Genomic DNA, 17,321 nt, shown 5'->3' with positions numbered 1-17,321 from the left:
AAGGTGGATTTAGCGGTAGGCTCCTATTTGCACAACAAACAAAATTAAACACTTTTTTCTTTCTATCCGCTTCAAATTTTTATTGTCGAAGAGTCTTTGTGCTTGCTTGTAAAATACAACAGTTTGAGCAGGTCTTCTGTAGGCTATAGGCTATATTTTCCTTCTGCTGCTTTACGTGCATATTTATAAAAATTACATGAACCAATAATAAAAACTAAAAAAAAAACAGTACAAAAATTAGCTCAACAGCAATAAATTTAATAAGTTCACAAGCAATGACATTTGAGGTTTCTAGTTTTAATAAGGTACTTGAAAAAATACGATTTGCTTCATGCGACATTTAAACCAGTCACTTTTAAGCTTTCTTTCCAAACAGCTTTTCCTATGGATGAATCAGTTGCATGTGAGTACAGCTCACTACGCTCACAGTCTTTAAAATAACTGCCACTGAACGCAGTAACCTGCTCATCCATGGCGCAGTAAAGGATAGTTTGAATGCCATAAAACGGATCACTGTAAAATAGAAAGCAAAATTTCAAACATCTAATAGCCCCAGCATTGTCGAAAGAGTATTCGACTCTTTGCTTTCCGAATATTTTGTTTGACCTAACTAAGCGATATCGTCTATCTGTGGAGCATACATTTTTTTTATTTGGTTTTAGAGCATACAAAATTCGTTTGACCTTGCGAAGTTGTAGCCTACATATTTATCAAAGAGATAAAAAAATTGTGGTTATGCCATTTAGGTCTAATGCCCACACTAGGATGTATCAAATCCCTTCATAAAATTGATTTTTTCCAGGGATAGTAGAACTTTAATATACTGCCTTGAAAAAGAAAAATCATGAGGAGGTTTGATGCACTCTAGCCCACACAACGCAGCACTTAGGGTCATAGTCTACTACTTTAATACAGATCATAAACCGTGGTGTGTTCTTGTTAGCTACATGGTAATTATCGTATTTACATCCGTTTCGGATTCGCTAGAGGCCCAATGGTACATTTTGGTTAAAAAAAAAACAGTGTAAAAATTTTGTGAAACTTCAACGTTTGATGACCTAGAAGTGGCAACATAGAGTACTATACCTAGAAGTAGCAATATAGAGTACATAGTAGTGCTATATCGTTTAATGGCGACACCACTGCCTTTGCTAGAAACATGTCATCATAAAGCTCACCGAAATAACAGTGGTTTTAAAATCCAATCCTCAAAGAACCGAATTAGTGGAGAGAATTTTTGTCCATGCTCAGTAATGACAAAACCTACAGATATAAAAAAATCAAATCAAGCCATGTCAATGCAACGTGTTTTACCCAACAACACTATAAAAAACGTACGGTAAATAAAATTCCCAAGCAATATGTAGTATGCCTAGTTATACGGAAGGCTATAGTCCTCATCACAACTATCAAAAAAAGGCAAATGACATTTATCGGGCATGTCTACCGCAAACGCAGAATTGAACACTCGGCAACGATGGGGCGACTTCCTGGTCAGAGGCACCGGGGGCGTCCACGTTTGGAAATCTTTCAACATGGACCAACCAAAATTTTGAAAACTTAATAAGAACTATGGACAATCGATCGTCGTGTAGACTCACGGTAGCCGACGCCTAATTCAGGCATGGCCGATGATGATGAAGATAGTTATCTTCTAGTACAGTCAGAAATCAGAATCGCAGTAAAATAGTCTACCACAAGCGGTTTTCGAGTCAGCTGTAATACATGCAATTATGGGCCTAACTTACATAGCCTATTTCTGAAGCATTGCTTTGCTGAAAGCTTGCTTTCAACAAAATATCTTAAATTACTTTAAAACTAACTTCAGTATTCTTATATGAGCAATAAAAAAAATACTATTTTATAAATCAAAAAAACGTAACCCTTCTAATAAAGCGGCTAAGCTGAAAGCGGATGTAGCTTCGCATTCCCTTGGTGTAAAATCCCTAAGTATTACGAACCTGGGTGGACAGCAAAAACTGTAATGTTATGATCAAGCAATCTTTTATGAAGTTCCGAAGTAAAGTATATTGTAGCAAGTTTGGACACTGCATATATCTTCAATATTTCCTGAAGAGACTTGGGGTTAGCATACATAGCTTTCTTGCTAAAGCTCACCAACCTGTTTAAAAAACCGTCTCTTCAGAATGAAAGCATGTTTTAAAACTAATTCATCATTTCAGAACCGTTTGCTTTACAAGAGTACATAATCAATTAATCATCAATGCAGGCCCAATCATCGAAACCGGCAGTTATAGCCTATAGTTTACACTTTCTTCCAACAGGCTAACTAAAACCATAAACTAAAATCTTTCACTGAATCAATTGTCCTTATCACTAGCGCGTAACTTGTGGAATGATGATGCTTCAAGATCAAGCGGCGCTGGTTCGACTCTCGGAGTGTTCGCGTGAGCAACGCATGTTAAGGATTGCTTTCCATTCAGCGGCATCTAATGGATGGAATAATTCGCTCAGCAACAACACTTCAACAATCGGAAACTTCACTCTGTCAATCTCGGTGACCGGGCCTGCGTCAGTGATTCAAAGCCTCTGCTCTACAAGTATGCGAAACTGCCAGGATTAAGCTTTGCAAGAAGCTTTCCCAGTCCGAGGATAAAGATTCAGTTAATCAATCAATATACTACAAAAACTTGAACGACTAGTCGATTTCAGAAATCCAGGCAGATTTTATGCCTGCAAAAACTAAATGAACAAAACTCTTTCCCGCTTCTTTCTTTCTATGAAAAGAACATTAGTTGTGCCGTGAATCTATTTCAAAACAAAAATGAACCAAAAGTTTCTTAATAACACCGGTAATCTAAAGTTAAGTCATCAACGAATCAGCAACCTGTGTAGAGAGTCAGAATTTCTTATAGGCGTATTGTAACCTAATATGAATTTATTTAAAGAAATTATAAATACAAAACTTGTTCTTACTTGTAGATTTCTGATGAAAGGTTGATAATTCTCACTGGTCTTTCTTTCGATTGATGTTGCATTTGTTGTAAAAGCAGGTTCGTGAGTAGAAAATGACCCATGTAATTTGTGGCAAACAATTTGTTAATGCCAGCTTCAGTTCTTCCAGCTACATCGACCGCACCTTAATAATGTGCAATGCACGTTTAACATGTTACTACATACTGTGGTGTTAAATGCAACATGCCTCGCTGTGTTTAAACCAGTGGTTTTTAAACTGGGGGGCGCATCTCCTTTGGGGTCATGAAAATTCTCCAAGGGAGGCGCAAATGTGGTAAGCTGTTTGTACTAGTATGCCACTGTATTGTACAAGTCGTGAACAGAAATGTTGGTAGCAAGCTACTTTGTGTCCCCACCATTGATGGTATGTGGTAATATGACTTGGTTTTGACTTTACCTCCCAGCGCCTATTCTTGCGGTTTTGTTGATCCATTGTTTTGGTAATAATGGCTGTTTGTGACGTGACCTGACATAACCTTAACTGAACTGTGAACCTGACATGCGATATGCATTGTCTCTAACTAAGCCACGAATTAAACTGTTGGCTTCACAAAAGCAGCTGCTACATCCTTCTTATTAATGCGAGGAAAAGTAGATTGTGATCCACCTAATCTTTTGATTGATGTATGATGGAAAATAATCTTTGTTTGATGTAAAATCCAAGACATAAAAAACTTATGTAGTTTGACTATGATTTATAACTAAAACTAGAAAAGGAGGGCATAAAATTTTAAGATAACGTCAAGGGATGCGCAGCATAAAAAAATTAAGAACCCCTGACCTAAACATACCATACATGGAAACATATATCAAACACCCAAGAGCAATTATAAAAAATCAAATTAGCTAAGTCATGCGCTACCTAAGGTTTCATGCCAGGTGGCCTAGTAATCATCAGGCGCAACACTTATTACAATAGAATATTTAAAAAAAAGCAATTTCGTAGGGTAGCTGTTGTATTTCCAGACGTTTAATATAAAATAAACAATAATAATTGTAGCGATAGCCAACCAAGTGAAAAAACCATTTACCTCTTGTTACTTACTGACTTATGTGCACAAAAACAACTCAATATATATCAAGAAAGAAACGCAAAACAATCAACTAAGGAACGTGGTACAGAACGCTCAATTGATTACACGCGCAGTGCGGTAGTAATCAATTCCAACGTCTGTACCAGAAAACGCTGAACGGTGATTATGTAGTGACGCTGGTCACGAGTTACATATATTCAACGTAAATAAAATGACGACTATAACACCTCCCCGATAAGTTTTATACACAAGAAAAATATGAACAAGATACCGAATTAAACAATATAACTCAAAGTCGGAAACGAGTTGGAGGTCTGCGGCGACGGCTCGACCTTCGTGGGTTGTGTGGCCCGAATTCCGGTACAGTCAGTGTGTCGTCCGAATCCGTTCGAGCTGAGGTGGAGACAGGGGAGGAGTCGACTGTTGGTGCAGGAGTTTCTCCTGGTCCTCCGATGACGCATAGCGAGGTTGCAGTTGGTCCATATGGCGCCTCCACGTCGGACCATGTGGCAGCAGACGTACCAGGAAGATTCGGCTACCCTGTCGCTTAATCACCTCGGCTGGAACCCAACGAGGATCCTGGCTCCGTCGTGGAGTGAATGATAGCGCGTAACAGGGATCTCTCGGTTTGAAATATCGTTTTGTACTTTGAGGCGTCCGCGTTGTGAGGTTTTTGTCGGGGTACCACTTGAGACGGTGTGGGGAGAAGCGTGTCGATCTTGGTTCGAATCTGACGATTGTTGAGTAATTGGCTTGGAGAGTAGCCACTCGGAGTGGGCGTGCGTCGATACTGCTGTAGGAACTCCAAGACTGCCTGCTTCGGGGGTAGGGAAGATTTTCGAAGTGCTTGCTTGAACGTACGTACGAGGCGCTCCGCCGCTCCATTGGTTTCCAGATGGTAAGGGGCACCCGTGATGTGTACCATACCCCTCTCCTTACAGAAAGTTTGAAATTCTGTGGATTTAAAAGTAGTAGCATTATCGGTAACTATAGTATGGGGATAGCCAAAATGAGCAAAATCTTCTTCTAGCGGGTTGATAGTAGCTGTTGAAGATAAGGAAGTAGTAGCATGAATACATGGGTATTTAGAAAAAGCATCAATGCTGAGTAACCAATGGTAACCCATGAATTCTACCGCATGATCCATGTGTAAGCGACTCCACGGTGCTTCTGGAACCGTCCATGATTGGACCTGGGTTTTAGATTGCGGTTGATATTCGCCACAGGTACTGCACTTGTGACAAAGTTCCGTTATGTCTCGATCGATGTTTGGCCAGTAAACGGATGTTCTTGCCAACTGCTTCATTCTCTCAATGCCAAAATGTCCCTCATGAAGCAATTGAAGAACAGAAGGACGAAGTTTGGACGGGATGACCACTCTGGAACCTTAAAGTAGACATCCGTAACAAGTAGAAAGAGAGTCTGCGTACTTACGAAACGGTTCGACCGGGTCTTGTGGAGAAGACTTGGCCGGCCATCCTTCATGAATGAAACGCAATACCGTGGAAATGATAGGATCTTTAGAAGATTCTTTACGTAGTGAGGCAGCATTTGAGGTCTGGACCTGCAAATCCAAAGTATCGATAGCGCAGACGATATCAATGTCATCCGCACTTTCCTCTTCATCGAAGACTTTATCCCCTCCTGCTGGTAAGCGACTCAAAACATCAGCGTTTTGATGATCCTTTGTCTTCCTGTACTCAATAGTGTATGTAAATTGAGACAAAAAGAGTGCCCAACGAGCCGAACGATTTGCTGCCAAAGAAGGTGTCGATTTGGTCGGGCCAAAAAGACTAAGCAATGGTTTATGATCTGTGACCAAAATGAATGATCTACCAAAAAGATATTGATAGAATTTCTTTAGCGCAAAAATTATCGACAAAGCCTCTTTCTGAATTTGACTATAGTTTCTCTGCGAAGCTGTTAATATCTTTGAAACGTTTGTTATAGGCCGTTCTGTGCCATCTGGGTAACGGTGAAACAAAGTAGCACCGATGCCCACACTAGAAGCATCACATGCGATACCTACCGGAAGTGACGCATTGAAATGTGTAAGAACCTCATCAGTAGAAAGATAATGCTTCAGCTGAACAAAAGAGTTTTCCTCCTGTTTTCCCCATCTCCAAGGAATGTCCTTTTTCGTGAGATGGTATAGTGGTTCTGCTACTGCGGAAGCGTTCAACGGTAGAAACTTCGAGTAAAATTGTAAGGAACATAAAAATGAACGAAGAGAAGATACGTTAGTGGGGGCAGACATCTCCAGTATGGCGTTTACCTTTGGAGATGCCCTGCCTGGACAAAATGTGTCCGAGATACTCTACCTGAGGTTGTGCAAACTTACACTTGTCTTTCCTACACCTCAGGCCTTTTGAGTGAAGTCGATCGAGGAGCCGTCTAAGATTCTGGAAATGCTCCTCAGCAGTAGTGCCACTGACAAGAATGTCGTCTAGGTAGACTGCGACCCCTGGAAGGTCGGCTGTAAGGTCGTCCATGATCTTCTGAAAATAACCTGGAGCAGAAGATATGCCAAAAGGTAAAACATTTTGTAAAAGTACGCCACGGTGAGTGCTTAATGCGAGTCGTTTTCGACTGTCAGGACCGAGTCGAATCTGATTGTAGGCATCAGCCAAGTCTATCTTGCTGAAACCATACCCACCACCCAACTTTTGCATTAAGTCTTCTGGTAAGGGTAACGGGTGACGATGGGTCTCCCTCCAGGGAAGGATTCACCGTGACTGAATAATTGCCACATATGCGTAACTTGGCCTTCGCTTCTGAAGAGTTTGAAGGCTTACGGACTGGAACAACCGGTGTGCCCCAATCGTAAAACTGAACTGGTGTCCATACACCACGTGCAATGCCCGAATCATAGGCTTGTGCTAAGTCCTCCTTTAGGGCGAAAGGTACAGGCCTAGGTTTGAGAAAAACAGGTTTAGCATCAGACTTAAAATCTATGTCTAGTTCATAATCTCGTAAGCACCCGATTTCAGGCTTAAAAACATCTTTGAACTCGTCACATAAGAGGGAGCATGCTTTCTCCAGACTCTTATCAGGCTTGTCGTATGACTGGATACTCTGTAAAGTAGAATAGTTAGACAGAAGGAATTTATCGATAGAAATTCCTAAAGACGAGATTGCATCACGACCTAGCAAGTTTAGTCCTTTGACTGTCGTGATTACAAAAGAGATATTATCTGACCTTCCCGTGGAAGGACAAGTTACCTGGGCCGTGAAAGAACCCGTGATTGGTACTAGATGCTTGGTAGCAGATTGGAACTGCGACACTGGTGCTTGCAATTGAGGTGCGCCTACCCGAGTCCAGACGTCGCTGGAAAGGAAATTTCCATTTGTAGCAGTGTCCAGTTCTAAGTGTGTGGTTACCGAATTAATGGAGATCGGTACTTCCAACTTTGAATTTCGAGGTTTTCTGCAAGAACTAGAAAGCATGTTAATTTCCTCGATACAATTTACCTTAGACGGTTTGAACTGTCTAGCTTTCTTTCGACAAACACTCTGTAAATGTCCCGTAATATTGCAGAAATGGCAGGTGGCTTTCTTAACCTACAGTCATTGGCGTTGTGGTTGGAATTACCACAGCGATAGCATTCTTTATTTTTAGAAGAAAAGAAAGTACCTGTAAGTTGCCTAGTTTTTGGAGGTTTGCTGATGGTCCTTACTTTCGCAACTGGTGCTGGTGGAGTGCCGTAAACAGTTTCTTTGGCCACCTTGGCTGCTTCTTCGTTTTCTGATGCAACCTCCACCGCACGTTTGAAAGTAAGTTCATCAGCTCTGATTTTAAATAACGCCTTAAACACCGCCTCGTTACCTATTGAAGAAATAAAACGAGTACGTAAAGCTTCGTCCAATGGATTTGAAACGGACGAGAAGTCGCAGGTGGCAGCTGCTTGGCGTATGCGGACGGCTAGTTCTTGAGCTGTTTCACCGGGCTTGCGCTTCATTTCGCTCCAGAAACGGAATCGCTCCCTCACGATAAAACGTTTTGGGTCGAATTGTTGAGCCATGTAATTTGTAATTTCCGTCATGGTGAGATCGTTGACTTCCTTTGGGTTTGTTTCCTGCGCAGCCAAATTTGTTAACATTTTTTAGATTGTAGGTGATTGATTGGTGAGAAAAACCTGTGGCATTTTGTCTTGTGCGACTGAATGTGCTGCTACAAAGGTGTTAAACCGCTTCCAATAGTCTGCCCACAGTTCAGTGGTGGCATCGAACGTTACGAACTTGGGTAAAGATACCTGCTGTTGTATTGTTGTTGGTTGTGGTCTTGAAGTTTGGGCTCGCATTTCTCGTAGTTGCTCCATGAGTAGTTTCGTCTGATCTTGGTGACGTTGTTCTTGTTCTCGGTGACGTTCTTCTTGTCTGGCAATTTGCTCCTTCGTCTGGCGTTCTTGGTTGGCAATTTGTTGTTGCAGGACTTCAATCAGTTTCTCCATGTTTCTAAAATCCTGTAGAAATTCTGTAAAGATCCTGCCGGCGACGCCAGTTAAATATCTGTTGTATTTCCAGACGTTTAATATAAAATAAACAATAATAATTGTAGCGATAGCCAACCAAGTGAGAAATCCATTTACCTCTTGTTACTTACTGACTTATGTGCACAAAAACAACTCAATATTAGACCTCCCCAATCCCCGGACTTTTTTTTGTTTTCATCTATATTGTGACTTTTCTGCATGGGTTTTCAATGCTGATTTCAAAAATATGCATAAAATTTTTTTTCGATCAACGTCTGGGAAGTTATTTGCTGTTGCTTAGCAACAACTTTTCATAAAAATTACAAAAATCTCCTTTAAAACCCCTTTACTTTTAACCTGGTATCCTGATATCTAGATTAACTGAAAGCATTTCTTCTGCTGAAGAATTAAAAAAAAAATATATTAAAATTGGACAATCGGTACCAGAGTTATGACCGTTTAAGTACCCAGATTATGCAGTCACGCATGACTGATTTTTGTTAATTTATTGCCAAATGATACTAGAAAAATGGTGAAAGTTGCTGTCAAGGGGTTTTTGGGGGTAAGGAGTTCAAAAAATATATTAAAAAGTGTCTCAGAGCAACAGAAAAAAAGTTATTAAACAATTGATACGAACAGTCATGCATGAATGATTTTGTCGCAGTCGCTTCATTCCTACAATGAGATGTATTCCTTAGGCACCACAAACGTTAAATGCCTGGAGTCATATACAGTACGGTATAACGTGGAACCGATCATCTCAATGTAGCTAATATCTGGGTACCCATTGCACTTGATGTTAGAATACACGCTTCATTGCTCGGAAAGAGCTCTGATAAGTGCAAGATGGTCGCAGTCCGCCACAATTTCAATAGCATCTCTCACCCAGCATAATGTAGTCTATGTATCTAAATCATGTGGCAAAAAATGGATTAAGTCAGCTGAACTTAACGATAACCTTCTGTAATGCACTTCAGGTTTCACTATTGATCAGTTAGCATTTTCTACTTGTATCTTGTATGATTAATATAACGTATTGTATATCATACACTTTTACTGTCTAATATTGCATGTGTATTCATGTATCCATTATGGAGCTGAGGAAGAGTAAAATAAACAATGGTGGTTTGCTTGGTAATTTGCAGCCTTTAAAACATTTTAAGGAAGGACAATTTAGACCAACTACTGAAGATGTTCTTCAGAAATACATATATCATCTTCAATTAAATCCTTGTAACCACCAGAGTGGGAAGCTCGCAGCTTGAGATCCAGCAGTATGTCCAGCAAAAGTATGGCAGCCTGCTTGCATTCCACTGATGACAAAACAAAATATCCAAAACAAAATTATTTGTTTGGTTGATGAATACAAGAAATACAAACATGACAAAAAGGAATCTGCTGCCTTAATTAAATTTCGAGAAACACTGACAACACGATTTAGGATATCTGCTAAGAATGTCGAAAATCTTATTAACAAAAACAAAACATTGCTACCAGAAGATAAGGCAGAAGGTATACAGTTTCTTAAATTACTTGAAACAAAGCAACCAGCATCTCTTGGACCCCTTGATAGAAAGAGGTTGAAACGCTTCAAGAATTATGCATTGAAGAATCGAATAAAGGTAATAAAGTATGATGTATGTTTATTCCCAGTATGCTTAACAGCCTAATGATTTTTAAAGTAACATACCTATTAATTTTTGATACGGATGCATAAACAAGACATTTTTTACAGATAAATGCAGATTCTCAGTGCAGATTCGACTTAATTTATTGAGAAGATGACGAGGAGAGGAAATTAAGTCCTGAGGTAGATGGCTGAGAATCTGCATTTATCTGTAAAAAACGTCTTGTTTATGCATCCGTATCAAAAATTAATAGGTATGTTACTTTAAAAATCATTGGGTTGTTAAGTATACTGGGAATAAACATACATCATACTTTATTACCTTTATTCGATTCTTCAATGCATAATTTGTGAAGCGTTTCAACCTCTTTCTATCAAGGGGTCCAAGAGATGCTGGTTGGTTTGTTTCAAGTAATTTCAGAAACTGTATATCTTCTGCCTTATCTTCTGGTAGCAATGTTTTGTTTTTGTTAATAAGATTTTCGACATTCTTAGCAGATATCATAAATCTTGTTGTCAGAGTTTCTCGAAATTTAAGTAAGGCAGCAGATTCCTTTTTGTCATGTTTGTATTTCTTGTATTCATCAACCAAACGAATAATTTTGTTTTGGATATTTTGTTTTGTCATCAGTGGAATGCAAGCAGGCTGCCATACTTTTGCTGGACATACTGCTGTATCCCAAGCTGCGAGCTTCCCACTCTGGTGGTTACAAGGATTTAATTGAAGATGATATATGTATTTCTGAAGAACATCTCCAGTAGTTGGTCTAAATTGTCCTTCCTTAAAATGTTTTAAAGGCTGCAAATTACCAAGCAAACCACCATTGTTTATTTTACTCTTCCTCAGCTCCATGATGGATAAATGAATACACATGGAATATTAGACAGAAGTGTATACAATACGTTATATAATCATACAAGATACAAGTAGAAAATGCTAACTGATCAATAGTGAAACCTGAAATGCATTACAGAAGGTTATCGTTAAGTTCAGCTGACTTAATCCATTTTTTGCCACATGATTTAGATACATTGACTTCATTTTGCTGGGTGAGAGATGCTATTGAAATTGTGGCGGACTGCGACCATCTTGCACTTGATCAGAGCTCTTTCCGAGCAATGTAGCGTGTATTATAACATCAAGTGCAATGGGTACCCAGATATTAGCTACATTGAGATGATCGGTTCCACGTTATACTGTATATGACTCCAGGCATTTAACGTTTGTGGTGCCTAAGGAATACATCTCGTTGTAGGAATGAAGCGACTGCGACAAAATCATTCATGCATGACTGTTTGTATCAATTTTTTAATAACTTTTTTTCTGTTGCTCTGAGACACTTTTTAATATATTTTTTGAACTTCTTACCCCCAAAAACCCCTTGACAGCAACTTTCACCATTTTTCTAGTATCATTTGGCAATAAATTAACAAAAATCAGTCATGCGTGACTGCATAATCTGGGTACTTAAACGGTCATAACTCTGGTACCGATTGTCCAATTTTAATAATTTTTTTTTTAAATTCTTCAGCAGAAGAAATGCTTTCAGATAATCTAGATATCAGGATACTAGGTTAAAAGTAAAGGGGTTTTAAAGGAAATTTTTGTAATTTTTATGAAAAGTTGTTGCTAAGCAACAGCGAATAACTTCCCAGATGTTGACCGAAAAAAAATTTTATGCATATTTTTGAAATCAGCATTGAAAACCCATGCAGAAAAGTCACAATATAGATGAAAACAAAAAAAAGTCCGGGGATTGGGGAGGTCTACTCAATATATATCAAGAAAGAAACGCAAAACAATCAACTAAGGAACGTGGTACAGAACGCTTAATTGATTACACGCGCAGTGCGGTGGTAATCAATTCCAACGTCTGTACCAGAAAACGCTGAACGGTGATTATGTAGTGACGCTGGTCACGAGTTACATATATTCAACGTAAATAAAATGACAACTATAACAGTAGCGTATGACTTAGCCAGCATAGATTTTCTATAATTAGCTCTACTAGCTGCATTGAGCACATCGTTTGCAATTATTGCTCCCATTTATCCTTGGAATCAAACATATAACACATATGTCGACTGAGCGATAGTGGTGAAAAACTTTTGAGTGACACTAGAAAGCACATAGATGCGCATTGTGCCTGTGTCTAGGCAAGACACTTAATGACATGTCAAAATAATGGGAGCAGCTGTACTATACTGCATGTCATCCGTTGTGTTGCATCTGTATTCGCAATGCATAATGGGTGCAAAATGAAACATGATTATTATTGATTTTCAAGGATAGGCTACCTAATTTTATAACCTATATTTTTGCCAACTACAAGGAGTCTAATTCGTACCTGCATTATTAATGAGAAAATCCAAATTGTTTTCTGCTTCTTGAAAGTCTTTCGCAAATGATCTAACAGATTGAAAATCCGCAAGATTGAGTTTAAAAGCAACAACCTTAAGAAAGATTTAGAATGTTTTATTTCATTCATATGATGAAATTTTATCCAAAGTAATTCACATCCACCTTATTTTTAGCTATTAGGTGGGGTAAGTTACATGGTTGATCGGTTTAAACCGGGGCGGTTTAAACTGGTTAAAACCTGGTTTAAACCGGGCAGTTTTGACCACCTATTACTGGTCAAAACCCCTTTAGTGTATGAATCAAGTTGCTTTTCAATTGAATTAAAAATATTACCCTCCATGTTTAGTAATGATGTTCAATTAAATTTTTTTTGATCAACAATAACCTAAACGCTGGATTTGGAACAAAAAAATATTCAATTTCTCTGTTTATTTTTGATATTTTAATCAGTTGGTTACGGTATTTTAATTATTGAGAAAATTCAAACTCTAAAAATAAGTTTCTGATGAACCAAAAAATGCTTGGTAGAACGATGAACGATTTGCACAGCCAACTGAAGTACAAGAATTTATTCCAACAAATTTTGCCTGACAGGTCAGTATTGGCGGCCATTAATGAAAGTTCAGGCGGCCATGGCCGCCAGTTATTTCGAGGCATATCAAAATGGTCACAACTCACAACTGCTTTTATATTTCCTAAATAGCCCATAGCCCAGGTAGCCGACCATTTACTACATAAAAATAGTTTTCTGGGTTTTGACCGGTTTAAACCTAGTTTTCACCGGTTAAAACCAGGTTTAAACTGCTTAGTGGTCAAAACCAGTTTTGACCACTTAGAGATCAACCCTGGTAAGTTACGTGATTCAACAACACTATTATTAGAGGTAGAGATAATTCACTGTTCGGTATTTTATGACGCAACAAAAACGTGTACAAACAACTTCTTATACTCCATTTATATGAAGCTACACTTTGGGCTTTCCATAATAAAATAAAACAGATTGTTGCCACATTATGCAAATTTGTACAGAAAATTCTGAGGTGCACTTCAACTTGCTTCTGTTGACAATTAAATTTCGAAGTTCTAAAATTATGAAATAAGCAGTGATGGTTGAACTCATATAAATTTTGTTTAGAATTGAATGTAATCAATCGCAAAATGGATACAATCACAAATGAACCTTATTTTTATAATGCTATTTCACTACGCGGGGATATCTTGTCGTTGTTGAAATGAATTCCAAAAGTGATTAACTACGTGCAGTAAAATTGTACAATCAATGTGGTAGCCACTTTAACAGCTTTTGTAAGCGCCTGTAAAGTATGAACCAATCAGAAGTTGCATTATCTGTGACGTCATTACGTAAATGAAAGTTAGAGGTAGAACAAAGAAAAAAACGTAAACAGTTCTGATTGAAAGTAAATTAAGTGAACGTTCCGCCGTAGCCAGCGTGTCCTTGAGGATTAGGGCTAGGGACATTTGGATGACGTGAGTTCGATTCCCACCTCTGTCATACCTCTTTTTTCTTCAGTAATTCTAATTAGCAAACAACATTCAAAGCACTGATCAACTCTCTGGCTGAGTGGTAGAAGGGTCACAATTATTGGACGGTAGCCACTTAAACCATGTTCTGATTGGTTCATGTCTTACAAGCTCTTACAAAAGTTGTTACTTAAATTCATACACTGTGTTTCTAACATTAAATCACCTCTCTTTTTAGGCAACACAAATATCCTCAGTAGTCAATAGTCATGCCATTAACTTCTGACGCGCATAGCAAATCATGTGCGTAATTGTAAAGCTATATAAAGAAATAATAATAACTCTATGCAAGTTCAATACATTTTGATTTTGTGATTCAGAAATGATATTGGCCCGAGCTTCCAATGACCTTGTAATATTTCTTGAGGCAATTATAACTCTGGCACCTTTTTTGGCAAGTTCAATTGCAGTTAGTTTTCCAATACCAGTGTTTGCACCTAAACATGTTTGATACAATGTCATACGTTTTTCTACAGGAGAATATGAACATTGAGCAGTATATCACCAAAGTCCACTCAGGGATTCACATACAACCAAAGGACTTTTAAAATAGTTGTTTACCCTGACATCTTTTAAATCAAGAACAGTTCCTTAATTAATTACATTGTTTTCTATTTGCATCACACAAGAATGTCTATAATCCAATACAAAAACATGATATCAATCGTCAAAGAAATAAAAATCAAGTGTCACTTTGAAACAGCCTTCTTTGCATGAGCTAACAATTTATCATTATTAAATCTACATTTAGTAAGGAAGGCATTTTGCACTGGAAGTGTTTTCGAGTCAGAGTCAATTTGGCAAGCAAAAAGTGTTTGCGAGTCACACCACAGCTGCACGTGGGTCACATGCAAACTGTGTGCCACAGTTTGAACCAACCTGGCGTAAGTTAATGTGAGCTTTAAGCTCAGTACATACTGTACATAAGCAGTAGGCTAAGCACCCAACTTTTCAACAAAAAAAAACACATTTGGTAACAAAACCAAGTAACAATGGCTCAGGGATGTCTAAAGAAGGGGATGCGAAGGCTCACAGCGATTGCCTTATTCTTATGACACTACCAGGGCGGTAGTTTGTAGTGCGTGAAACATGCGATTCTTTTCAAAATTGCAGAAAGTTTTGTAGTATAGCTGGTACAGTCAACTACAAAAGACAGTTATAATACAGGTATTAAATGTTATATAGTGCATATTTAAAGAATACTTGTTTGGAAAGACAGTTGAAAAGTTACCAGTAAGCTGTTTTTCTCAACAAAACCTTTGCAGTAGGCTAGATGTAAAGCAAGTATATATACGGGTAGTTGAATTAACAAGTAATCATGAGCATGCAATTAGTATTAAGGACTGATGCTAATAGCGCAATGCAGGTTACCATAACAAGATTTATTAAACTACTATCGGTGCCAATTGTCATTTTATGGTAAACAGAGATTATTTACGATAAATAGAAGCCCTTCTATTGTCAGACGAATTAAAAGCCTTTGTATCCCCTTCTTTAGATATCCCTGCAATGACTAAACACTTTCTATCTTGAGAATAAGTGAAAATTATAATATCATCTGAATAAACTCCAACTGTTGTAAAAAGGTACCTGTAATGAGAGCCGTTTTTCCTTTCAAAGAAATAGGACTATTGCTTATCATGATGGGTCCACCCTTTATAAAGTTAAACCAATAATAACTGAGAGCACATACAATAACTACCACAACTCCATGTTTAACATTCATAATCACAAATGAAAATGGCTTGGGCTAGTATTCACCCTAATAAAGTAATTTAGCTATAAAACTTGCCTAAGTACACACAAATTTCCTGAAAGTTTAATTGCCAGTGTAAACCATGCATGGCAACAATCATTACAAAAAAACATTTAAACAACAACACACAGGCCTACATTGTATTTTGTAAGCTTATTTTTGGGTCTTGTAACTGTTTCAGCTGCAAATAGTATCTTCTACCTAAATAACTGTCAATGCACATTCCAAACCTTTTATACCTCAGTAAACATCTCCCACTTATTTTAGGTGCTAGTGAAATTCTTATTATTACTGATACTGTTTTATTCTAGATAAAGCTGTATGATGAAAGCTATATCTGTATAATGACAAACAAACTGGTATGTGACATAGGTTATTATCAAATTAAGTGAACAAAACTTCGCTTACTTTGAGCATCAGTCACATATATACAAGCTAAAAAAGTGTGGTCTGTGATGTGGCATGTAGAAAGTTAGTCACTTGACTTGTTCTAACTTGTTTTGTATTGTATACGTCAAAGTTACGATAATTAATTTGTACCGGTATTTATTGTAAAAATGCTAAATATTTATTTACATGTTTATACCATGTGCAATGTGTCAGTTTGTAGTTTTGTTCTCTCAGGATGCTTACTACCCATCTCGAATAGGCTATAGGTCTACGTTTCATGTCATTGACGTTGTGTCTATGTATCTTGGTGCTAATGCCACTGATTTAGATTCAAAACTTAAACTATGCCATATGAAAAAATGCTCAATATCACAAGACGAATCTTCAAAGATTCACCCGGATTAGGTAATACAAATACATTACTTCTTTTATCAACCTAAAACATAGTAATTTTTCTTGTTTCACTGCAACAAAATTCTATTTAAACACCCCTTATTGCTAAATGCCCCCAACTGAATTTTCCCACAGCTGCTTCACAGATTACCCAAACGGAACTCTATTACAACACTTGCTCACTGCAAATCAACTCTGTTATAGTTGTCTTATTAAGTTATAAGTCACCTCTAAAAATAATTTATTTCCTTTTCTGTCACATTTTAAATCTAACTTTGTATAATCTTCAAAAAAAAAGGTTTCCACCTGTCTTTGATGCAATGTTTCTACCGATCTGTGAATCATCTTTACAAAAAGTCTTTACCTTGGCAACAACCCATTCAAACTAAACTCAAACTGTTGCTATCAATTTTTGTATATGGTACATTATGACACAGCTCTTCAAAGTTGAACTATTTGCTTTAATTTTATTTTTTATATGTGATTGCAATATGGACCATCTTGAATGGATTGGATACGAATACAAATAAATAAATAAATATATACTGAATCTTGGCTATTAAGTTCACAAAGATCCAAGGTAATTCAAAGATTTTTTGAAACTGTTGCGACCGTGTCAAATCCTTCAACTTAATAACTTACTTCAGTCACAAGCACATTTTAACGTCTGCGTTTTGTCGCTTCTACATTTTTCTCGGCCTTTGCTATGTTGACGTGTATAGTTTTTGCTGTAATGGTCAAAAATAAAAAAAAATGAACTGAACTTCTT

General features: G+C 37.8%; 1 protein-coding gene across 1 annotated transcript; it reads right to left on the bottom strand.

The window, feature by feature from the left end:
• Positions 1-45: 45 nt before the first annotated feature.
• LOC145778272 (retinol dehydrogenase 12-like) lies at positions 46-15,820 on the bottom strand. Its single transcript, XM_082589734.1, has 7 exons — positions 15,604-15,820; positions 14,314-14,450; positions 12,458-12,563; positions 2,938-3,100; positions 1,962-2,122; positions 1,179-1,263; positions 46-513 (listed from the first exon to the last, which is right to left on the bottom strand). Exons 1-7 carry the CDS (start codon positions 15,737-15,739, stop codon positions 330-332), a joined length of 972 nt encoding a protein of 323 aa, XP_082445860.1. The 5' UTR covers positions 15,740-15,820; the 3' UTR covers positions 46-329.
• Positions 15,821-17,321: the final 1,501 nt, after the last annotated feature.

The sequence above is a fragment of the Aplidium turbinatum genome, chromosome 10 (genome assembly GCF_918807975.1).
Source record: "Aplidium turbinatum chromosome 10, kaAplTurb1.1, whole genome shotgun sequence".
Taxonomy (NCBI): Eukaryota; Metazoa; Chordata; class Ascidiacea; order Aplousobranchia; family Polyclinidae; genus Aplidium; species Aplidium turbinatum.
The sequence above is the reverse complement of the archived record's forward strand: the minus strand, read 5'-3'. Positions and strand labels throughout refer to the sequence as shown.